This window comes from Narcine bancroftii, chromosome 4, assembly GCF_036971445.1.
Source record: "Narcine bancroftii isolate sNarBan1 chromosome 4, sNarBan1.hap1, whole genome shotgun sequence".
NCBI lineage: Eukaryota > Metazoa > Chordata > Chondrichthyes > Torpediniformes > Narcinidae > Narcine > Narcine bancroftii.
In genome coordinates, this window is record NC_091472.1 from 16525616 (window position 1) to 16550989 (window position 25374).

Below are 25374 nucleotides of genomic sequence, written 5' to 3' on the forward strand. Positions count from 1 at the left end.
TGTGTTTTGAACTGAGGACCGAGAATGCTATTTCGCCGGATGGTACTTGTGCAATTAGATGAGAATAAGCTTGAACATAGAACAATAGAACAATACAGCACAGTACAGTCCCTTTGGCCCACGATGTTGTGTCAACCTATATATTTCTTCTGGAAAAAAAACTACTAAACCCTCCCTACCCCATAACCCTCTATTTTTCTTTCATCCATGTGTCTCAGAGCCTCTTAAATGCCCCCAATGTTTCAGCCCCAATCACCATCCCTGGCAAAGGCATCCCAGGCACCCACAACTCTTGGTGTAAAAAACGTACCACTGATGTCCCCCCTAAACTTACATCCCTTTATTGTGTCCTCTAGTGTTTGCTGATCCTGTCCTAGGAAACAGGTGCTGGCTAACCAGCCTATCTATGCCTCTTGTAGACCTCTATCAAGTCTCCTCTCATCCTTCATGCTCCAAAGAGAAAAATCCCAGATCTGCTAACCTTGCCTCATAAGGCTTGTTTTCTATTCCAGGCAACATCTGGTAAATCTCCTCTGCACCTTCTCCATAGCTTCCATGTCCTTCCCATAAAGAGATGATCAGAACTGAACACAATACTCTTAAGTGTGGTCTTATCAAAGATTTCTAGAGTTGCAACATGGCCTCTCTACTGAATTTAATCCACCTATTAATGAAGCCCAGCATCCCATAGGCCTTCTTAACTATCCTATCAACCTGTCTGGTGAACATGAGGGATGTATGGATTTGAGCCCAAAGGTCCCTCTATTCATCCTGTGACGGATTATGTTATATTTTATATTGTATATAGATACATTTTAAAGGAGATAAATTGTGGGGTTTCTTTTAGTGTAGGTCACAAACAAACACTTCACAACACAGATCTCATTTTAAAATGCCAGAGCTCTGCTCAAGTCAGACAGTCCAGTCTCCCAGTGCCTTTGTAAAGACAATGGAAACTGCTTTGCTGAAGGACTTCACAAGTAGGTGTTAATTGGACATACTGTGGAGTAATGTTTGGGAAAGCAATAGACTCAGAAAATTGGGTCCGGTGCCACAATCTGTCTGAATACAATTTGCTGTTCTAAGAAGATCATGTGGTTTTGCAAGCAGAAAAAGAGAGAGAGGAGACTGAACAGGATTTTTTTTTCTCTAAGTGTGACACAGAGAGAGAGAGAGAGAGAGAGAGAGAGAGAGAGTACTGGTTTTCTGCAGTGGCTTTTGTTTGAAACCCCATTTTGAACATGGGTTGTGAGTTCTGAGTTCATCCTGTTTGAAGTCCTTGTGGTCCATACAAGAGGAGATGACTGGGTGTATAATGTTTCACCTGAGATAAGGGAAACAGAAAAGGAACTCTGTGGTGACTTGAAAGAAAGAGGTTATCATCTGGAAAACCCTGATGGGGAAAGTTTCTTCGGCAAGACAATGAAGTGGCTGATCGGAAGGAATCAACTTGTGTGTGTCCAACGAGCAACAAATCTCTCTCTGAAAACCGACAAGGACCTTCCTGAGCGGTAACCTTTTACCTTTCAAGCACCAAAATCTGCTGAAGATTCACAAATGTTAAATTCTGCGCACAGTATAAGAATTGCCTGATACCGGTGAAGTTGAAGGAGTGAGAAATGAGATTAGACTGTGAATCAAAGAATTTTATTGAACTCACACACCCATTACATACACGTACTTCCAAAGTACATCACCTCACACTTATCCGGATTGAAATCCATCTGTCACTTTTCTGCCAAACTCTACATCCTGTCTATATCCTCTTGTAGCCTTCAACAACCTTCAGTTCCATCCACAACTCCTCCAACCTTTATGTCATTCGCAAATTTACTGACCCATATAACCATATAACCACTTACAGCACAGAACAGGCCAGTTCGGCCCAACTAGTCCATGCCGTAACAAATCCCCACCCTCCTAGTCCCACTGACCAGCACCCGGTCCATACCCCTCCAGTCCTCTCGTATCCATGTAACTATCCAGTCTTTCCTTAAATGTAACCAATGATCCCGCCTCGACTACGTCTGTCAGAAGCTCATTCCACATCCCTACCAACTTTGCGTAAAGAAATTTCCCCTCATGTTCCCCTTATAATTTCCCCCTTCAATCTTAAACCATGCCCTCTAGTTTGAATCTCCCCCACTCTTAATTGAAAAAGCCTATCCACGTTTACTCTGTCTGTCCCTTTTAAAATCTTAAAGACCTCTATCAAGTCCCCTCTCAATCTTCTACGCGCCAGAGAAAAAAGCCCCAGTCTGCACAACCTTTCCCTGTAACTCAAACCTTGAAATCCTGTCAACATTCTTGTGAACCTTCGCTGCACTCTCTCTATTTTGTTTATATCTTTCCTATAATTTGGCGACCAAAACTGTACACAGTACTCCAAATTTGGCCTCACCAATGCCTTGTACAATATCATCATAACCTCTCTACTCTTGAATTCAATACTCCGATTTATGAAGGCCAACATTCCAAATGCCTTCTTCACCACACCATCTACCTGAGTATCAGCCTTGAGGGTACTATTTACCATAACTCCTAAATCTCTTTGTTGCTCTGCACATCTCAATAGCCTACCATTTAATGCATTCTTCTGCCTTTTTATTCAGATCATTTATAAAAATCACAAAGAGCAGGGGTCCCAGAACAGATCCCCGCGACACTCCATTAGTCTCCGACCTCTAGGCAGAATACATTCCTTCCACTACTCCTCTATGCTTTTAATTCCACAACCAAGGTTCCATTGATCCCATGCCTCATAATTTTCTGAATGAGCCTCTTGTGGGGGACTTTGTCGAATGCCTTGCAAAAATCCATGTAATCCACATCTACCACCCTACCCTCATTAATTTCTTTTGTTACCTCCTCAAAAAACTCAATTAGACTCATGAGGCATGACCTTCCCTTCACAAAGCCAAGCTGACTATCCTTGAGTAGACTGTATTTCTCCAAATGATCATAGATCCTTTCCTTAAGAATCCTCTGAATAAGTTTGCACACCACTGGCTTAAGACTCATTGGTCTATAATTCCCAGGATTCTCCCAATTACCTTTTTTAAACAAGGGGACTATATTTGTCATTTTTCTCCAATCCTCCGGCACCTACCCTGTAGCCAAAGAAGATTCAAAGATCATAGCTACTGCCCCAGCTATTTATTTTCTCACTTCCCACAACAGCCTGGGGTATATCACATCTGGCCATGGGGACTTGACAATCTTAATGTTTTTAAGAAGATCCCACAATTCCACTTCCTTAATCTCCACCCTGTCCAGCACACAGGCCTGTATAATTTCTACCTCACCGTGATCAGTCTTTTATCTTGAGAATATTAACAGAAAGTATTCATTTAGGACCACCCCAACCTCCTCCATCACCATGTATATGTTGCCTCCCTTATCCTTTAGTGGCCCTACCGTCATTCTCGTCATCCTGTTCTTCGCATACGCATAGAACGCCTTGGGGTTTTCCTTAATTCTACATGCCAAGGCCTTCTCATGCCCCCTTCAACCCTCCTAAGTCCTTTCTTAAGCTCCTGCTGGCTACCATATATCAAGAGCCCTTTCCGTTTCCTGCCTCCTCTTGTTGCCTGACCTGTTTTGTCAGCAATGGTTCCCTTTTCTCACCATCCTCTCCTTGTCTCAGTGGGATAAACCTATCTTCAATCTTGTACAAGTGTCCCTAAATTTCTTCCACATTACTTCTGTGCTTTCACCTGTAAACATCTATTTCCAATTTATTCTCGCCAGTTCCTGCCTCATCCCTTCATAATTAACCCTTAGCCAGTTAAGCTCTTTCCTAGTTTAACTGTTTCTATTCTTTTCCATAGTTAAAGCTTAGAGAGTTGTGGTCACTCTCACCAAAATGCTCCCCCACCAAGAGGTCTGTCACCTGACCAGGTTCATTCCCCAGAACGAGATCCAGAATGGCCTCTCCTCTAGTTGGCTGGTCCGGAATCCTTCTTGTACACACCTGACAAATTCAGCCCCATCTATCCCTCTTGCAGTCAGTAGGTGCCAGTCAATATTAGGGAAGTCGAAATCATCAATAACTACAACTGTGTATTTCCTGCACCACTTCAAAATCTGCCTGTTTATCTACTCCCCATTATCCCAAGGGCTATTTGGGGGCCTATAAACTACACTCAGCACAGTGATAGCTCCCTTCCTATTTCTGACTTCCATCCACACCGACTCAGTGGATACTCCCTCTGCAGCGCCCTCCCTTTTTATAGCCGTGATACTATCCCCTCCCGCTTCTCTAACTCCTATCCTATTCTTTTTAAAACAGCTAAACCCTGGTACCTGCATCAGCCAATTCTTCGAGCCAAGTTTCAGTTACAGTCACAATATCGTAGTTCCACGTACTGATCCATGCTCTAAGTTCATCCCTTTTATTCCTTATACTCCTAGCATCGAAATAGACATATTTCAAACCCTCTAACTGGCTACCTTTATATTTGGTCCCCTGCTTATTCTTCCACACCGACTCAAAGCAAAAGGCATCATGCTTTTGTCCTTCTACCCTAATCTCTGCCCTCACATTCTGATTCCCACCCCTCTGCCAAACTAGTTTAAACCCTCCCCAACAGCTCTTGCAAACCTTCCCGCCAGGATATTGGTCCCCTTCCTTGTTGCCCATCCTTGTTGCACAGGTCAGATCTTCCCCAGAAGAGATCCCAATGATTCATAAATCCAAACCGTTTCCCCCTGCACCAACTCTTCAGCCATGCATTCATTTGCCACAACTTCCTATTCCTATCCTCTCTGGCACGTGGCAAAGGCAGCAATCCAGAGATTACCACACTTGAGGTCCTGCTTTTTAACTTCCTAACTCCCTATATTTTCTCCTCAGGACCTCATCCCTACTCCTATCTACATCATTGATCCCCATATGGGCCATGACATCTGGCTGCTCCCCCCTCCCCCTCCAGAATGCTTTGAACTAGATCAGAGACATCCTGACGCTGGCAACTGGGAGGCAACTTACCATCTGGGAGCTTTGATTTTGTTCACAGAACCTCCTATCCACTTGTCTAACCAATGAGTGCCCAATCACCATCGCTCTCCTCTTCTCACCTCTTCCCTTCTGAGCCAGGGGCCAGCCTCTGTGCCAGAGACGCGACCACCACAACTTGTCCCTGGTAGATCATCACTCCCAAAATGTAATACTTAAACTTAACTGATGGCAATATTCAGGTTCAAAGAGTCCCATCTGAGACTGATATTCTTTGGAATCTCAGGGTTGTATGTGATGCCATGTATGTTCTCTGACAATAAATCTGAAATCTAAAAATCTTGAAATCTAAATCCACATCTCACTTCCTCTTGTCCTGCAAGACCTTGGCTGGCAGGAAATTTTGGCCTCTAGTGCATCCCCAATTTCTAGTCCTTCACCGTCAGCCTTGGTCCTCCTGAAATCTGCCCCACCCCCAAATCTCACGTTAAAACCTTCCCACATTCACCCTAGTCATCTGGCTCAATAGACGTGACACCGTCAATAACTTCTTTAAAAAAACCCTCCCCGAGTTTTTTATTTCTATTGATGGTATGAAAAATAAACCAAAGCTGGCTTTGCTCTATCTAACCTTTGCTGATAAACTCTGACCAGCTTTAGACCTGCAACTAAAAAAGTCTCTGGATGGCCATGAGAATATTAGAAATTAAATTTCCATACTCTTATGTCATTAAAAAAAGCCACGCATTTGGAGAATCATACAGTCAGATCATTTATGCAAATAATTTCCTTTGAAAATATATAACTGGAAGGAATTCATCGATGACTGTGACTAATTTATTGTTCAAACCATCCATTCTTGACACTAAACCAGCAAGATGAAATAATCCAAGAATTCGGAAGCAAGAAATACAGATTCCTGGAACAATAAGATTGAGAAAAAAAACTGATGTTCTTTCGAATGCACCTCAGTGCCATCCAATGTTAGTAAACATATTTCAAGAAAGGTGCAAGAAGGAATTATTAGATGTAATCAATGCTACTTTACTTACATAACTGAAGCATCTCCAGAAAGAATCAATAAATTCTGGGCACTTCTGTAGTACTAAGATGATGAACCATTCAATGAAGTATTTCACAGATGCCTGATTATCACTCAAGCCAGATCTGAAGACAGCTTCAATAATACCACTCAGAAATACCTATGAAACATATCGATTCAATTTTAGCTCACGCACATGGGAATTTCATCAATGTGTAACTGCAAACTGAAAGTAAATGTGCCTTGGCACGACTAAAATGGAAAACATTGTGGAATTGGGCTCTATGAGCCACTAACCTGACTGAATCGCTATAAATTTACTTTGGCTAAATTTTTTAATTAGGTAAAAGCGAAATTTCAATGAAGTATTTTCTATGCCCCACAATTCTGTTTGTGCCTTTTAAAGAGCCACTAACAATGCTATCTTTGTTGCTAATTAGAGAAACAAAATTAGCAATTAAAAAATATTTTTGTCTCCAAATCAGGGTAATAAAGAGCATTAAAAAGGGACATTTTCAGGAACTTTAAACAGGAAAAGATTCAAACAACTCTGTCTTTAATTACTTTTGGCATCTTTGTGAACGCGAAATACAGCTCCCTTGTTTTTACCTGGTCCAGCTGGGGAAGGAGCACAAGGAGTGTCTGCCAAATTCTGTTCTTCAGTCGGTGTATCATGGAGTTTACATAATACCGGCCTTTGGTGTTCCTCAGCTCTTCTTCCTGTGAGAATGTCAAATAGTCACTGGAGCTGCTTCTGAAAATGAAACATTATTGGCCATTTTGACAATACAGGTATGCCCTGGTTTACGAAACTACAGCCTTCCTATGAAACCTTTCATAAGCCAAGGTGGTGTAAAGCGAAGACCCATTCACTACTATTGGAGGCTATTTTTGTAACAGCGAAAACCCATTCAAATCCTTTCATAAAAGCGGCACGGTTTTCTTTGTAAAACCACATTTTTGTAATTCAAGTATTCGTAAAGCAGGGTATACCTGTACAGCCAAACAGATGAAGAATACAATTCTGCTACATTTACCAAAGGGCATAATTCTTTGAAAAGTCACCCTACCATTCTGAAGTTTCAACCCAACCATCTCTGTGACCTAAAAACTAACTTTTGGTTTCCGACCTTCAGAGTTCTGGTATAAGACACGGAACCTAAAGTGTTAACCATTTCTCCTCCACAGATCCTGCCTGATCTGCTGACAGTCTTTGACAATTCAGTTTTCATTTTGAATTATAGACACTGTTTCTTTTTTCTGATTTTTTTCCAGGTTTCCACCCTCCACAATTTTTTGATTTTTTTTAAAGGCATTTGTTCAAACAAGGTAGCATCGATGGCATTTACTGACAGCACCATCAATTCTGCTATTGATCTCCACCCTACAACCAAATCTCCTTTGTCCTCTCCACCTACTCAACATCTCTGCAACATCAATATGCTCTATCTCTAACTTTTCTCAGTTCTGATTGTTACAAGCCCAAAGGACCTCAAAACCCAGCAGCAATAGACATTCACAAAGACAAGTGGCCTTCAAAAGTTATTTTTAATCAACTTCAAACATGAAAATATAAATCAAACATTAACTTAACTGTATACTTAACTAATCCAAATTAACCCCCTTCTAATTCTAAGCGAACGTGTAAGCAAAGTGTGTGCAAATTCAAGAAAAGTTCTTTGGTTCACAGTTCAATCTCACTTCTCCTTCTTCCAAGTTCTCTGGTTGCAGGCAATCACTGTACTGTGCATAGAATTTAACGTACAAAGTTCACCAGGCTTGGTGCTTGAAAGGTAAATGTTTACCGCTCAGGAAGGTTCTTGTAGTGTTTGCAGAGAGAGATATTTGTTGCTCTAGGATTTCCACAACTGAGGTACCACCACTAGTCACCTCGGGGTCTAGCTGATGAAACTTGCCCCATCAGGGTCTTCTAGATGGTAACCTCTTTCTTCAAGCTACCACAGAGTTCCATTCCTTTCTCAAGAGAAACATCAGACAGATAGCACTTCCATCCATCTACTGCTCTGGAACTTGCTTTCATCAGTTTCAAACAGTTTTCCATGGATTGCACTTTTCAGTTACTTGTCAGTGTTCCACACACTGACTGAGCTGCTACGTCAACTCTCTCTCTCTTTTCCAACTGAAACTCCAAAGAGAGCATGTGACTCATGTCTTGCAAAACCCCACCTTCTCCAGCAAACAAGAGTTCTTCCTTCTGCTCCCATCTGTTGTTATCTTAGGTAAGCAATCCAGGAGTGATCTTTCTATGAGCACTTTGCAGAAAGGGTACTGATAGACAGCATGACTCCAACAAGACAATGGTCAAGCATTTTATGATGTCAGTTCAATTAACACCTACTTGTGAAAGGTGTTTACATTCTCCAGAGATCTTGCAATGTGAATTCTTCAGTCTTTCAAATAAGATCTGTTTTAAAATGTGAGTATGTATGTGACCTACTCTAAATCTTATAAATTTTCCACAAATATTAATATTGTTACATGATGAAGTGTCATTAACCTGAAAATGTTTACCTTACCTGTTGAGAATAAGAAATAGGAGCAGTTCCCCCTCATCTCCGTCCAAAATCTACTACCCTGGATCTTGAGGCTATGTCCCCTAGTTCTGAACTCCCCCACCAGTAGAAACAACTTACCTACCTCTATCTTATTTATGTTTTTCAAAATTTTGTTTCTATAAGATCCCCTCTTATTCTTCTAAATTCCAGTGAGTACAGTCCCAAATGATTCAATCTCTCCTTACAAGCTAACCCCCTTCATCTCTCGAATCAACCTGATGAACCTCCTCTGCACCACCTCCAAAGCCAGTATATTCTTCTTCAAGTAAGGAGACCAAAACTGAGAGATGGAAATGGGGAAAAGAGGAAAGGTGGTGGCGAGGAAGTGAAATGAGGTGTAAACAGAGTATGAGATGGCCATGTTGAACTATATGACTATAAATATTAATAGAATACATAACCAAATCAAAAGGAAGAGGCTATTAAATTTACTGAAAAAAGAAAAAATAGATATAGCATTCATGCAGGAAACGTATCTAACTGAAGAGGAACATAATAAATTAAGGAGAGACTGGGTAGGGCACGTAACGGCAGCATCATATAATTCAAAAGCCAGAGGTGTAGTTATATTAATCAATAAAAATGTACCAATCAAAATAGAGGAGGAAATAATAGATCCGGCAGGGAGATATGTAATGATAAAGTGTCAGATATATTCAGAATTTGGTCAATATACATGCACCTAATGAAGAGGATCAAAAGTTTATGCAAGATATTTTTTTGAAGATTGTAGATACACAGGGGAATATATTGATAGGAGGGGATTTTAACCTTAATTTGGACCCAAAGGTGGATAAAACTGGACAAAAGACTAGCAAAAAGAACAAAGTTGCCAAATTTATGGTTAAATCAATGCAGGAAATGCAACTTTTGGATATATGGAGGAGGCAACACCCAGAGGAGAAGGAATACTCATATTATTCGAGTAGACATAAAACATACTCAAGGATTGACCTGTTCCTGTTGTCAGCCCATATCCAAGAGAGAGTTAGGAAAATGGAATATAAAGCTAGATTGTTATCTGATCATTCACCCCTGTTATTAGCAAAAGAAATGGAGGACATCCCACCAAGAATATATAGATGGAGATTAAACTCCATGCTACTTAAAAGACAGGAACTTAGAGAATTAATTGAGCGCCAAATTAAAATATACTTTGAAATAAATACGGAATCAGTGAAAGATAAATTTATACTATGGGATGCAATGAAAGCGTTCGTCAGAGGGCAGATAATAAGTTAGGTAACTAAGATGAAGAAGGACTACAATCGGGAAATATTACAGCTGGAAAGGGAAATAGCAAGTACAGAAAAATAATTAGCAATAAGGGAAGATACAACAAAAAGAAGAGAATTGGTGGACAAAAAAATGAAATATGAAACACTACAAAAATACAAGGTAGAGAAGAACATAATGAAGACAAAACAGAAGTATTATGAGCTAGGAGAAAAAACACACAAAATACTAGCTTGGCAGTTTAAGACAGAACAAACTAAAAGAATGGTATTGGCATCAAGGAAAAAGGACAAACAAATTACATATAACCCAACAGAGATCAATGAAAACTTTAAGGAATTCTATGAATAATTACATCGAACTGAGAACGAAGGGAAAGACAAAATAGATTACTTTTTAGCTAAAATTGAACTACCGAAAGTGCAAGAAGTGCAGCAAAACAAATTGATAAAACCATTTGAAATAGAGGAAATATAAGATATATTAAAAAAGCTACCAAACAATAAAGTGCCTGGAGAGGATGGACCCCCAATAGAATTCCATAAAACATTTAAAGAGTTATTAATTCCTCCTCTCCAGGAAGTAATGAACCAGATAGAAGAAACACAAAACTTGCCGCCAGATTCATGTAAAACAGCAATAATTACAGTAATACCAAAGACAGGGAAAGATCCACTAACACCAGCATAATATGGACCAATATCTCTACTTCAGATTATAAGATAATATCAAAACTATTAGCAAATAGATTGGCCAACTGTGTACCAAAAATAGTAAATCAAGATCAAACTGGATTTATTAAGAAAATACGAACAATGGACAATGTTTGTAAGTTCATTAACTTAATCCATGCAGTACAAGGAAATAAGATACCAACAGTGGCTGTTGCTTTAGACGCAGAGAAAGCCTTTGACAGGGTAGAATGGAATTATTTATTCAAAGTATTACAGAGGTTCAACCTATCAGAAAAACATATTAATTGGATTAAAGCATTATATAAGGGACCATTGGCGAAGGTGACAGCAAATGGACATATATCGAACCAATTTAAATTAAGTAGGTCAACTAGGCAGGGATGTACGCTATCTCCCTCACTGTTCGCTTCAGCAATAGAACCATTGGCAGAACTGATAAGAACAGAAAATAAAATAAAAGGGATAAAAATAAAGGAGAAAGAATATAAAATCAGTTTATTTGCAGATGACATCATAGTATACTTAACAAAACCAGAATTATCAATAAAAGAACTACATAAGAAATTGAAGGAATATGGAGAAATATCGGGGTACAAGATCAACGCAAATAAAAGTGAAGAGATGCCAATGAATAGTGCAGATTACACAGAGTTTAAAAAAGAATCACCATTTAAATGGCAAACACAGGCAATCCGATACCTAGGTATTAGATTGGATAATAATTTAGGCCACCTATACAAATTAAATTATCAGCTATTAATGAAGAAATTACAAGATGACTCAGAACATTGGAAGGAATTGCCACTAACACTGATAGGGAGGGTAAATTGCATTAAAATGAATATCTTCCCAAGGATACAATACCTATTTCAATCGTTACCAATTCCCTTAACAGAGAAATTCTTCAATGAACTAAAGAGAATAATAAGGAAATTCTTATGGAAAGGGGGGAAACTGAGGATAGCGCTAGATAAATTAACCGAATGGTACAAACAAGGTGGTTTGCAGCTACCAAACTTTAAGAATTATTATAGAGCAGCACAATTAAGCTATTTATCAGATTTTTATCAAACAAGGTAAAATCAGATTGGACCAAGATAGAGCTAGATAAAATAGGGGAGAAGGTACCAGAACATATTCTTTATAAGTGGGATGAAAAACTGGTGCAATATAGAAGTTCACCAGTACTGCACCATTTACTCAATGTATGGAAGAAGATTCACATAGAAAGGAAAAAAAAACAAATTACCAAATACCAAAATTATTATTAATGCAAAATCAGCTAATCCCTTTCACAATAGATAACCTTTCCTTTAGAGAATAGGAGAGAAAAGGAATTAAAAGAATAGAAAATTGCTTTTTGGGAAATAATTTATTATCATTTGAACAAATGAAGTACAAATATGGAATAACTCATGGTACAATGTTTGCATACCACCAGCTGAAAACCCACTTAAAGGACAAATTGGGAAGCAGACTGAGATTACCAGAAGGAAGCAGCTTTGAATATGTGATTACAGACACAATGATAATTAAAAGATTTATAACAAACATGAACATCAAGCTGCAAGAGAAAGAAAATGATGAAATAAGCTATAAACCCAAACAAAAGTGGGAAAAAGATTTAAACATAAAGATAAAAAATTAAATATGGGAAAAGTTATGCTCTGGAACTATGAAAAATATAATAAATACGAGGTTACGCATGACACAATATAATTGGTTACATAGGCTATATATCACGCCCCAAAAGTTAAATAAATGGAATCCAACATTATCAGACAGATGTTTTCGCTGTAAGAAGGAAACGGAAACAACAGTACATGCAATTTAGGCATGTGAGAAAGTGAAAAAGTTTTGGGAAGATCTAAATCAGGTATTAAATAAAATCACAAAAAGCAACATACCAAAAAATCCAGAGATCTTTCTTCTAAGTAATATAAGTAAAGAATTAGGCCTTAAACTGGATGAAGCGCAAAAAAGATTTATTATGATCGCCTTAGCTGTAGCAAAAAAATGTATAATGTCAACCTGGAAATCAGAAGAGAGCCTGAGAATACAGCAATGGTACATGGAAATAAATAAATGTATTCCATTGGAAAAAATAACATATACTTTAAAAAATAAAGTCACATTATTTGAACAAATTTGGGAACTGTACGTGGAACACAACAGAGAAGTCCTACCACGGACCTCCACTCCCTAAAATGATTGAATGAGAAGAAGACAAAATGACCTGGTCCAGTGTGTAAAAGTAGATGACACAATTTTCTTGTTTATTTTCATTGTGTGATGACATTGTTTAATGGGTTTATTGTATTATACATGTTGAACATTTAATGGGTTTGGAGGGGGGTGGGAAGGAGGGAGGGAAGGGAGGGGGGAAAAAAGGCGAGAAAATGAGACTGCTTATATTCAAGAGGGAAATGTTTGTGTGTATTTTGATTAATATGGTTCATAGTGTGAAAATTTTTTTTTTAATTAAAAAAAATAAGGAGACCAGAACTGCATGCAGTACTCCAGATGCGGCCTCACTAGTACCTTGTATACTTACAGCATCAACTCTTTTCTCCTAAATTCAATCCCTCTAGCAATGAAGGCCATTGGCTTTTTTTTTTGCTTTTTGGCCGCTATTGGACTAAAAAATTTTAAAAATAGATTTTCAATAACACACATTTTTTAAATTATTTATGCATTCCATAAACAGATCAGATATTATCCTAATTTTTCCTGTTCCAATGTTAATCTGCTATGATGTTGAATCATTCCTTACTTCCTACCAAGATGCAATACTTTGTAAAGAATCGTTGATGCTGGTAAAAGTTTTATGCTAGTACTATGTACAGCAGGATAACACAAGAGAAAATAAAAAAATACCTTTTCAAGAAGCTTGCAGACCAGATTTTCCATGAATTTCTTGTGCAATAAATTTGATCCATTCAATTGACAGAGGAAATTAATGGCCCATATTCGTACGGATTGATCGTCACGGTTTTCACTGCAAGAGAATAAAGTGAAAAAGAAACTATTTTTAAAAGTTATCGAGATGATTTATGACAGTCTTGGTAACGGCTTATCAGATTGCTACTGTTTAATCTAGAAACAACTTCACTCAAGGAAAATCATAAATCCAATTATTCCAACTGCATTTACATTTTGATTTTGTTTTACAGGCCATCCATCAATACATGATGATGAGAATTTAATGTCTTATACATAAGTACACAGGAAAAACAGGAAGGGATGATACACAAAATTCTTCCTGCTGCAGTCACACAGATGCACCACATACAATAGTATAAATTAAATAACCACAATAAGCTAAGACAAAAAAAACATAAATATCAAAGGATAGATAATTATTAACTGTTGCAGTTAGTGCATGGGAAAAATCAACACTGCGTCTCAACCCCCTCCACCCCCAAGTCTCCGATTATCCATCCATTCAGGGTCATTTTACTAACGGTGCGTCCTTGGGATGTACAGAGGAAACTGGAGCAGTAATACTGTCAAAGAGGAACAACCAAACCTCACATAGCCAGCAGTAAAAGTTGGGAATAAACCTGAGTCACTAGAGCTGACTTGGCTGAATGGTGTAACAACAACCTTGAACTCAATGTCAGAAAACTAAGGAGCTGATTGTTGACCTGGAAGGGAAAGCCAGAGGTCTACAATCCAGAGATCATTGGGGGATCAGAGGTGGAGAAGATGAGTAAATTTAAGTTCTTGGGAGTCACTATCTCAGGGGATCTTTCCTGGAGCCAACGCACCAATGGCACCTTGAGGAAAGCATGTCAGCACCTCTACTTCCTCAGGAGTTTGCGGAGGTTTGGTATGACACCAGAAACCCTGGCAAATTTCTACAGAGGTGTGGTAGAAAGTGTGCTGTCCGGCTGCATCATTGAGGATACCATATCCCTGAGTGTAAAGCTCCCCACTATTGAGTGCATCTACAGAGATCACTGCCATCGGAGAGCAGCAGCAATTGTCAAAGACCCCCCCACCGCCCAGCAAACACTGGGTAGGGGTGCCACAAGACTTACACCACCAGGTTCAGGAACAGCTACTACCCCTCCACCATCAGAATCTTCAATGACAAACTCCATCAGAGATTCATTTAAGGACACTTAATTGTGCACTTTATTGATTTTCTTTTTGATCTCTCTATATTGCACAGTCAGTTCGTTTACAATTGTTATCTGTTTATTTACATGTTTTATGCTGTGTACAATATCAGTTAGTAGTCAATCTGCAGGAAAAAGGAATCTCAGTTATATGGGATATCATGCACATACTCTGCCCATAAATCTGAAAACTGACAGAGCAGCACTTTGTGCAAGGGCCAAAAAGATGAGCATTTTCCATATTCACAAAGTATCATCCAAATGATCCCTTCCCTGCTCACCTGTAAAAGTATTTCAGTGGGCAAATAATTCCCTTACCTATCAGTTGCCTCGTTAGCTGCACAATCACTTCCCAATAGTTCGATATATGTGTGTACATCTTGTATAAGCCTAAGTGGAAAAAACAGAAGTGACTATTTAAACCCAGTGAAAAACAACCATAATTTACTACATATGAACAGAACAAATATACAGTAAAAATCCCCGATATGGGGATTGGTAGATGCGAATTTTCTGGTTTGCTAGTGACTCACTCTTACAAAGTCTAACTAATACACCAGCATTAAGAATAAACAGTTAAAAAAAATAAAATTACTGTACCATAATTACACTGGACAAACTTCACTTGTGTGAACATATAAACCTTAAAGAATCTTACATTATTTTCAATCATATTCTTTGAAAACATTTAATTTTCGCTGTATCTCCACAGAAATGCCCAAAATACGAACAATAACATTATAGATAATTAACCCTCCCTCCCCCAAGCTTACAGTTAAAGCCTTATTAATAAGCAATCTTTGGCTTGGCTTCATGGACAAAGATTTATGGAGGGGTAATGTCCACGTCAGCTGCAGGCTAGTTTGTGGCTGACAAGTCCGATGCGGGACAGGCAGACACGGTTGCAGGGGAAAATTGGTTGGCTGGGGTTGGGTGTTGGGTTTTTCCTCCTTTGTCTTTTGACAGTGAGGTGGGCTCTGCGGTGTTCTTCAAAGGAGGTTGCTGCCCGCCGAACTGTGAGGCACCAAGATGCACGGTTTGAGGCGATATCAGCACACTGGCGGTGGTCAATGTGGCAGGCACCAAGAGATTTCTTTAGGCAGTCCTTGTACCTCTTCTTTGGTGCACCTCTGTCTCGGTGGCCAGTGGAGAGCTCGCCATATAACATGATCTTGGGAAGGCGATGGTCCTCCATTCTGGAGACGTGACCTACCCAGCGCAGTTGGATCTTCAGCAGCGTAGATTCGATGCTGTCGGCCTCTGCCATCTCGAGTACTTCGATGTTAGGGATGAAGTCGCTCCAATGAATGTTGAGGATGGAGCGGAGACAACGCTGGTGGAAGCGTTCTAGGAGCCGTAAGTGATGCCGGTAAAGGACCCATGATTCGGAGCCGAACAGGAGTGTGGGTATGACAACGGCTCTGTATACGCTAATCTTTGTGAGGTTTTTCAGTTGGTTGCTTTTCCAGACTCTTTTGTGTAGTCTTCCAAAGGCGCTATTTGCCTTGGCGAGTCTGTTGTCTATCTCGTTGTCGATCTTTGCATCCGATGAAATGGTGCAGCCGAGATAGGTAAACTGGTTGACCGTTTTGAGTTTTGTGTGCCCGATGGAGATGTGGAGGGGCTGGTAATCATGGTGGGGAGCTGGCTGATGGAGGACCTCAGTTTTCTTCAGGCTGACTTCCAGGTCAAACATTTTGGCAGTTTCCGCAAAACAGGACGCCAAGCGCTGAAGAGCTGGCTCTGAATGGGCAACTAAAGCGGCATCGTCTGCAAAGAGTAGTTCACGGACAAGTTGCTCTTGTGTCTTGGTGTGAGGTTGCAGGCGCCTCAGTTTGAAGAGACTGCCATCCGTGCGGTACCGGATGTAAACAGCATCTTCATTGTTGAGGTCTTTCATGGCTTGTTTCAGCATCATGCTGAAGAAGATTGAAAAGAGGGTTGGTGCGAGAACGCAGCCTTGCCTCACGCCATTGTTAACGGAGAAGGGTTCAGAGAGCTCATTGATGTATCTGACCCGACCTTGTTGGTTTTTGTGCAGTTGGGTAACCATGTTGAGGAACTTTGGGGGGCCCTCCATGGTGCTCTAGTATTTGCCAAAGCCCTTTCCTACTCACGGTGTCGAAGGCTCAAACTACAGGGGAATCACGCTGCTCTCCATTGCAAGCAAAATCTTCGCTAGGATTCTACTAAATAGAATAATACCTAGTGTCGCCGAGAATATTCTCCCAGAATCACAGTGCGGCTTTCGCGCAAACAGAGGAACTACTGACATGGTCTTTGCCCTCAGACAGCTCCAAGAAAAGTGCAGAGAACAAAACAAAGGACTCTACATCACCTTTGTTTACCTCACCAAAGCCTAATAAGCAATAATATTCTAATAAAGACTCCTACTAAGCAGGCCTCTCACCGATACTCTTACTAAGCAGGTAGCCAACGTTGAGCGGCATCAAGCAGCTCTTCATCCTGGGCGACACCATTTCATTCAAATATAACTTTATCTGAGCAAAGAACAACCAAGGCACTCCACGAGCTGAATATTTTCTCCCATCTTCATCAAAGGTTTATGTGTTACTTCGGAGGACATTTACATTTTAAATTTAAAAATTTTTATTTAAATTTTGATTATTCTTATTTATTTTAATTTTCAATTTTTTTATTTATTTCTTCTTTTTTTTTCCCAGTTGCTTGAGGTTGTTGAAATTCCAGTTAATAGGGAACTTACTGCATTTGATTATTACTTCTGAAAACCCTAAAGCACACATGTCAAACTCTGGCCCGCGGGCCAAATTTGGCCCGCGATATAATTATATTTGGCCCGCAAGATCATTTCAAAAATATATTAGAGGTGGCCCGCTGGCCGCCGCGCCAGTATAGCGCATGCACAGTAATACAACAAATCCCAGAATGCATTGGCGTCAGCCCGCTAATCGGCCCCACCTCCTCTGTTTACGTTGCAGGGTCTCACCGTGGACTCTGGTTTTGGGGCCTGGCCGGTGTCAGGGGAAGCCAAGGCCGCTTCCCAGCGCCTGGAACTGGAGGCCTTGGGTCTGACCTCACCAGGACCGTTGCCCAATCCCCCTCCCTGCCGCAGGCCGACCCGCGACTCACGGTGACGGGGCTGCTGATCCGCCGAGATGCCACCCTGCAGCGAGAGCCGATGCCCCCGCACTGTCGTTGTCCAACCCGATCGCCCGCAACCCCGCCCTCCCGCACACAGGCCTGAGTAAGTATTATGAACTTTAATCTCAGGATAAAACGATCTTCCAATAGTTTCATGTCACAGTGATAAATATATTTCTGGTTAAAAATGGTCCTGCACCTCATTAGGCATAAAACTTGAAAAGTGTGCAAATCAAAGGATATCTGTACCAATGGAAAAAGGGCATGGCAAATAACCCTGCTAGAGTTCATGCCCACAATCAGTCACCCATTTGATTGTTTCAGGAATCATGTTATTCTCCCACATTCTCAATAGCCCTCAGATTTTACTATTCCACAGCACACTAGCAACATTTGACAAATCCGCTATAGAGAAATATTATTTATTGAATATTTTATTTCTCATTTGTTAATGCTTCTGGAAAGAGTTTATCCAAAACTATTATTAAACATTTATTTTAATAAGAAAAAGTTTAACATTACATATGTTGAAAGAAGAGAAAACATGCAGATGTTGTTGAAAATTTTCAATAAATATTTAGTTCGGCCCTCGACTTAGTCCAAGTTTTTATTTTGGCCCTCGTGAATTTGAGTTTGACACCCCTGGACTAGAGGATTATCGTTTAAGTTTAGTTATCAAATAATTAGCAACTAACTAGAAATAACTTAAACTTTGTCCATTAAAACAATGATTGACAGCAAGATAGAAAATTTCTATCAAATTTTATAACAGGTCCTCACTTTACCTTTGATCTTTCCGAAAAACGGGTCCAAATAAACAAGCTTCGACAAAGATATCCACGTGGTTTTCAGCACTCTTGAAAGAATCCTGGAGAGAACTGGTGGTGGCAGAACCAGCAGGCAACCATGTTTGGCAACAATGAGTAATTAATACATTGAAGACTCCAGTTTTGGTTTGCGAAAGTTTAAGCAACTTGCTTATAATCTACAAAAGGAAAATTCAAAATTATTGTCAGGGCACATACACGAGATTCTTTTTCCTGCAGGCCAGGTAGGATTCATACTTATCAGTCGTGTAAAGTGTACTCAAGAAAAAGACACATATACAAAAGAAAGAAATATAAACAAATGAAATGTAAACAAACTGTGCACAATACAGAAAGACATATTCAGTGATAATGTGCAAAGTACGTGTTCTTAAATAAGTCTCTGATTGAGTCATTTTCTGTCTTTGTTTCAGATCTTCATCATCTTTTTTTTGCATTTCAGCTAATCATGGAGATGTGGAACACAGATATGGACCCTAACAGGACACCATGACCATGCTGATCTTTTTGCCAATCTACACTAACTTCAATTGCCAATATTAGGACCATATTCTTCCACATCTTGCATATTTAAGTATCTAAAAGTCTCTTAAAGGTCCTCCTGTCTATGAATCCGCCTACTGTTCTGGCACCCCATTCCTGACATCAACCACCCAACCTCATGATTCCCTATAAATCGACTTTCTCTCATCTTAAACCTATGTCCTTTTGTTTTTGATTACCCTACCAAGGGTAGAAGCTGATTTAATCAGATACGATTATTATACAGCAAAAATACTTGGTATCCGGCACCTATGGAGATTGGTAAATGCCGGATAAGTGACTTTTTCGGTTGCTTAAGATTGCATGTTGCGTGGTTTGGCGAACCAATGGCGAGGCGCACCAATTTTAAATGTCCGTTTTTTTTTACCTATTTAATTTCTGCATTTTTTTTTGACAGTTGATTGAGGCCTGCTGTTGCTTGAATTCCAGATATCAGGGGTTTTACTGAACTGAAGAAGCATTTTGACAAGCACTTAAATAGAAAAGGAACAGGATACCATCCTAATGAGGGCAAATGGGATTAGGGTAGAAAGGTCAGCACGGACAATGATTGGTCAAAGGGTCTGTTTCTGTGCCAAACGACTCGATGACACAACCATTTGGGTGAAAACAATAAAATTGAGACTGTTGAAAATACTCAATCGGTCTCTGATTCTCTGCCTACACATATGGCCTTACCTCCTGAGTATTTCCAGCAGTTTGGTTTTTATGTTTATATTTTAGATTCTAGCATCTGCATTCATTTGACTTTCATCTTTGGGTGAAGACATTTATCCTCAGGTCCCCTCTAATTATCAATGACCTCTCATTTTTCATGTCGTCAGAAGATGGGTGGCACGGTTAGCGTAGGGTTATTGCAATGCTGTTAACACATCAACAACCGGCCTTTGAGTAAGGAGTTTGTACGTTCTCCCCCAGTCTGCTTGGGTTTCCTCTGGGTGCTCCAGTTTACTCCCACTGTTCAAAACCTACAGGGGCTGTAGGCTAATTGAGTGTAAATGGGCAGCACGGGCTCGTAGGCCGAAAGGGCCTGTTACCATGCTAAATGTCAAAATTTAAAATTTACCACAGTGCTTTAGTTTCCATCCATATCCCAAAGACGTAGGTTGGTGGGTTAATTGGCCACTGTAAATTGTACATAGTGCATAGATTTGTGAATCCAGGCGGAATGGACGGAAATGTAGGAAGAATAAAAACTGGGATTAATGGAGGATTAGTGTCAAACAGATGGTGGATTTCGGTGCAGTCTTGATGGGCCAAATAATCTATTTCCATGCTACATCTGAGTCTCCATGACTCTACAAATGATCCACCAGATTTAATTCCAATTGACCTACAGCACCCACCCCCCCCCCACCCCCACCACACATTTAGAACAGTGGGAGGAAACCGGAGCCCACGGAGGAACATACAAACTCCTTACAGACACCATGGGATTCAAACCCCAATCTTGATCACTGTTGTTGTAAAAGCTTGATAGCATTTATTTTGATTTAGGGTGGTGCCACACAGGCTAAAGCTTCATTCACAATATAGCAATACAAACATATATTTAGAATTAAAATTCTTTTTGAAACAATATTTTTTTAGGCACAGATAACAGGTTTCCATCACGAAATTCATTTGCCAAAATTACAAAGTTACCGGAACTCAATAAAGATGCATGAAATTCCACTCATTACGTATTGGAATTTAAATTCATGCCACGAATTGTTGCTCACTCATGCCTCTGGATATTAATCTCGTGTGGCTGCACACCACTAGGCAAGCGAACTGGCCCCACTTGTAATCCACGCAGCGGGGCAGCCGGCCAAAATGGCGCCGTCGGGGGGGGGGGCGTTTCCCCTTCTTCTCAGCCCAAGGCTCAGAAGCACGCGCTGGGGGACCACGTGATGCCCGGGTGACGTCGGTGCCCCCCAGCGCGGTTCTCAGCTAGGTCCGGGCTGAGAGTATAAGTCTAGCCCAGCAGACTGCAATTAATCAATTCTGCTCACTGAGCTCAACCCGTCTGGTTGTGTGTTCTTTCAGTAGCAGTGTAGCTGCCGCTACAATTGGTGACCCGACTGGTTCAAAGTCTTTGAACACATCATGAGCGAACCTGGGATCAGTGCTATAGCCGTCAAGCTGCCTGAATTCTGGGTTCAGGAGCCAGAGTCTTGATTCGGCCACGCGGAGGCTCAGTTTCACCTCTGCCAAATTTCATCCAACATGACCAAATTCTACCATGTGGTCACCGCCCTGGACCAGGCCACCACCAAACGTGTGCTGCACATCGTTCAGCACCCACCCGCCGAAGACAAATATAAGACCATCAAGTGAGTGCTCACCAGATCCCTCGGACTATCCAGGTGCCAGCGAGCCCCTCGGATGCTGCACCTCGACGCCCTAGGGGACAAGTCCCCGATGGAGCTGATGGATGAGATGCTCGCGCTCATGGGTGATCACACCAACTGCCCACTCTTCGAGTGCATTTTCCTCGACCATCTGTCCGAGGACAATCAGCCGTTACTGGCCCAAGAGAGCTTTACCGACCTGAGGAAGGTCGCTCAGAAGGCCCAAGAGCTATGGCTCGAGCGATTCCCGGAGGGCTCGGCGGTCGAACAGGTCACGAAGAACGGGCATGAACACGCCAAGCCCGCCCCTAGTGCTGCGGTAGAGCATCCGGCCCCTGCACGGGCCACTAAGAGCATAACCAGGGGCACGGCATCCACTCCAGGCCTCTGCTTCTAACACCAGCAATGGGGAGCCAAGGCTCCGATGTGTCATCAGCCTTGTTCGTTCCAGGGAAATGAGCAGTCCGGCCACTGTTAATAGCTGAGGTGGCTGGCCAAGGACACAGCCTCCCCTACCTGCGGGACTCAGTTAGCGGCCGGCGGTTCCTCATTGACACTGGGGCCCAGATCAGCGTCATCCCGGCCACGGCCATTGAGTCCAGGAACCGACCTTGAGGACCTCCACTCTGTGCGGCCAATGCAACAGAGATCTGAACGTATGGAGACAAGACAGTCCACTTCCAGATCAGCTGACGAAAGTTCTCGTGGAAGTTCACCATCTCGTCCCTTCCAATCGCCATCCTGGGTGCCGACTTCCTCCTCGCCAACGGACGTCTGGTGGACATTTGGGGTAGGCGCCTGGTGGACATCCATACTTTCTAGGCCGTTCACCTCGATGCCCCCTGCACAGAGCAACCGCAGATGGCCATGATCAGCATGCCCAGAGATGAGTTCCAGCAAATCCTGGACGAGTTTCCGACCCTCCTCAAGCCAGTTCTCTGCTGCCTCGCCACGCCATGGGATGTTCCACCGCATCCCCACCCAGGGCCCACTGGTTCATGCCAAGGCACGCTGGCTCCTGCCTGACAAGCTCCAGGTGGTGAAGGAGGAGTTTTTGCATCTGTTGAAGCTGGGGATCATTCGGCGGTCCGACAGCCCATAGGCCTCGCCGCTCCACCTGGTCCCGAAAGCCTCCAGCGGCTGGCGTCCCTGCGGAGACTATCAATAGCTCAATGAGGCAACAGTTCCTGACCATTACCCCATCTCTCACATCCAAGACTTTACGGCCAACCTGCACGGTGCGAGGGTTTTCTCCAAGGTTGACCTGGTGCGCGGATATCACCAGATCCCAGTGCACCCTGAGGACAGACCCAAGATGGCCATCATCACCCCTTTTGGCTTGTTCGAATTCCTTTGCATGCCATTCAGGCTCAAGAACGCCACTCAGACCTTCCAGCGCCTCATGGACTCAGTGGGCAGGGTCCTGGATTTCGTCTTCATTTATTTAGATGACATCCTTGTTGCCAGCAGGGATCGGGCACAACACAAGGCCCACCTGCGTACTCTCTTTTCCCAGCTGGCCAACTTCGGCCTCACCATCAACCCAGCCAAATGCCAGTTTGGGTAAGAGTCCATGCAGTTCCTGGGCCATACCATCACAGCCGAGGGAGTCACGCCCGCCACTACGAAGGTTGCCGCTATCAAGGTGTTCTCATGTCCAGACAATCTCAAGGGGCTGCAGGAGTTCGCGGGTATGGTCAATTTCTACAACCAATTCATCACGGGAGCTGCGCACATTATGCAGCCGCTATTCGCCCTCATTGCAGCCAAGCACAAAAACGCTCACCTGGACCCCAGAGGCCTGCAGTGCATTCGAGGCCACCAAGGACGCCCTCGCGAAGGCTACCATGCTCGCCCACCCACACACCGACCTCTCATATGGCGCTCTCCATCGATGCCTCTGCCACAGCCATCTGTGCCATCCTGGAGCAGCAGGTAAACGGGCAATGGAAGCCGCTGGCATTTTTCAGCCGGCTTCTCCGCCCACCAGAGCGCAAGCATGTACCTAGCGGTGTGGCATTTCCGCTATTTCTTGGAGGGAAGGACATTTACCATCTTCACTGACCACAAACCCTTCACCCAGGCACTTGCAATGGCGAAAGACCCCTGGTCGGCCCGCCATCGATGTCACCTCTCTTTCATGTCAGAGTTTACCACTGACATTCAGCACAAGGCAAGGATGGACAACGTGGTCGCTGATGCACTCTCGCAACCGACCATCTGCACGCTGAAGCCCGGCCTCAACTTCGACCAGCTCGCCCAGGACCAGAAGTCCGACTAAGAGATGCGAGCCTTCAGGACTGCCATCGCAGGCCTGCGGTTCCGGGACCTTCCAACTCCAAGTGGCGAAAGCACCGTCCTGTGCGATGTCTCCATGGGCACCCTGTGGCCAGTGTCTCCCCAGGAGTGGCACAGGCAAGTCTTCCATCACATCCATGACCTTTCGCACCCATCCATCAGGTCCACGGTCCGGATGGTGGCAGAGCGGTTCGTCTGGCACAGGCTGTGGAAGCAGATCACGGGCCGGGCCAGAATGTGCACCCATTGCCAAATGTCCAAGGTACACAGACACACCAGGGCGCCTGTGCAAGAGTTCGACCGTGTCCGGGAACGGTTCAGCCACATTCACGTACTTTTGACCACGGTAATTACCTGCATCTTTCAAGGTGTTGGGAGCTTCAGTGGCCGGGGCTGGGTGGCAAGTCCATGTTCAGGGCATCGGGAGCTCAGATGGGCAGGCGGCCAAGGCCTAGGAGAGAGACTGATGCCGGGGCATCAGAAGCTCAGGTGGATGGGCAGCCAGGGCGAGGTCCGCAGTCGGGGCTTCAGGAGCTCAGATGGTAGGGGGGGAGTGGAGTGTCGGGACCGCAGATGGGCGGGCAGCAGCTCAGCTTAATTCAATCATGAATTAAAGATATTTATACTCCAAAAGGCAATACAGTGTATCCATCTGGACTTGCATGCTGGAAACTAGGTTAGTCTGAACAGCTTGATCCATTCTTTCCAAATAATATTGGGTCGTTCAGCAGCATTGGGCGGCCGAGGTTAGGGTTCATGGTCGGTGCTTCCAGACCTCAGATTGGTGGATGGTTGGGGCCAAAAATAAAGAGGGGGGGGAGGTTGACTTTTACAGGGATATATGGAAAGCGCACTATTTTGGGGCCAAAAAGAGGGGTGTCGACTATTGCACAAATATAACGGTAGATTGAAGCTAAACTACAAATTGACCTATAAATTTATTTAACATTAAACAAATAAATCACCATTTTCAATTTAATCATCATCTTCATTCTAAATTAAGCATTCTAGAAATTTCTGAACAAAATATCTTGCTCAATAAATAATTCAAATAACTTAATAAAGGAATTCAAGGACAATATAGGAATCAAGTCAATTTTTTGCTTGTGGTGATCTTGTGAAGCACCTTAAAATATCTCACTGCATTAAACTTATTACATTACCCGGGGCCATGGTTTGAGGATAATAGGCAAACCATTTAGGACCGAGATGAGGAGGAATTTCTATACCCAGAGGGTGGTGAATCTGTGGAATTCATTGCCACAGAGGGCAGTAGAGGCAGGTTCATTAAATATATTTAAGAGGGAATTAGATCTATTTCTTCAGTATAAGGGTATTAAAGGTTACGGAGAGAAGGCGGGGACGAGGTACTGAACTTTAAGATCAGCCATGATCTCGTTGAATGGCGGAGCAGGCTCGAAGGGTCGAATGACCTACTCCTGCTCCTATCTTCTAACAATTGTGGAAATCTCTGATCCTCTTCCCCCAAAAGGTAATCATTGGTTAACCAAGAATATCAAAGCTGAGTCTGCTTGCTGAATAAAGGTGTTCAGGGAGAAAGAATCGAAACAGGCAAGTAGGAATGTGACACCTGACCCAATTTTACAGTGAAACACTCAC

General features: G+C 42.4%; 1 protein-coding gene across 7 annotated transcripts in view; it reads right to left on the reverse strand.

The window, feature by feature from the left end:
* LOC138760353 (probable methyltransferase TARBP1) overlaps positions 1–25374 on the reverse strand; it is a 276950-nt gene that overhangs the window by 125449 nt on the left and 126127 nt on the right. For all 7 annotated transcript variants that reach the window (XR_011355556.1, XM_069930829.1, XM_069930827.1 and 4 more), the window contains exons 18-22: positions 18539–18738; positions 14949–15020; positions 13384–13504; positions 6609–6719; positions 6010–6159 (exon numbers count right to left, since the gene is read on the reverse strand). Coding sequence is in view for 6 of the 7 variants with exons in the window: in XM_069930829.1 (XP_069786930.1) it covers positions 6010–6159; positions 6609–6719; positions 13384–13504; positions 14949–15020; positions 18539–18738 (654 nt within the window). In the remaining variant the exon portion in view is untranslated. The remainder of the gene's footprint in view (positions 1–6009; positions 6160–6608; positions 6720–13383; positions 13505–14948; positions 15021–18538; positions 18739–25374) is intronic.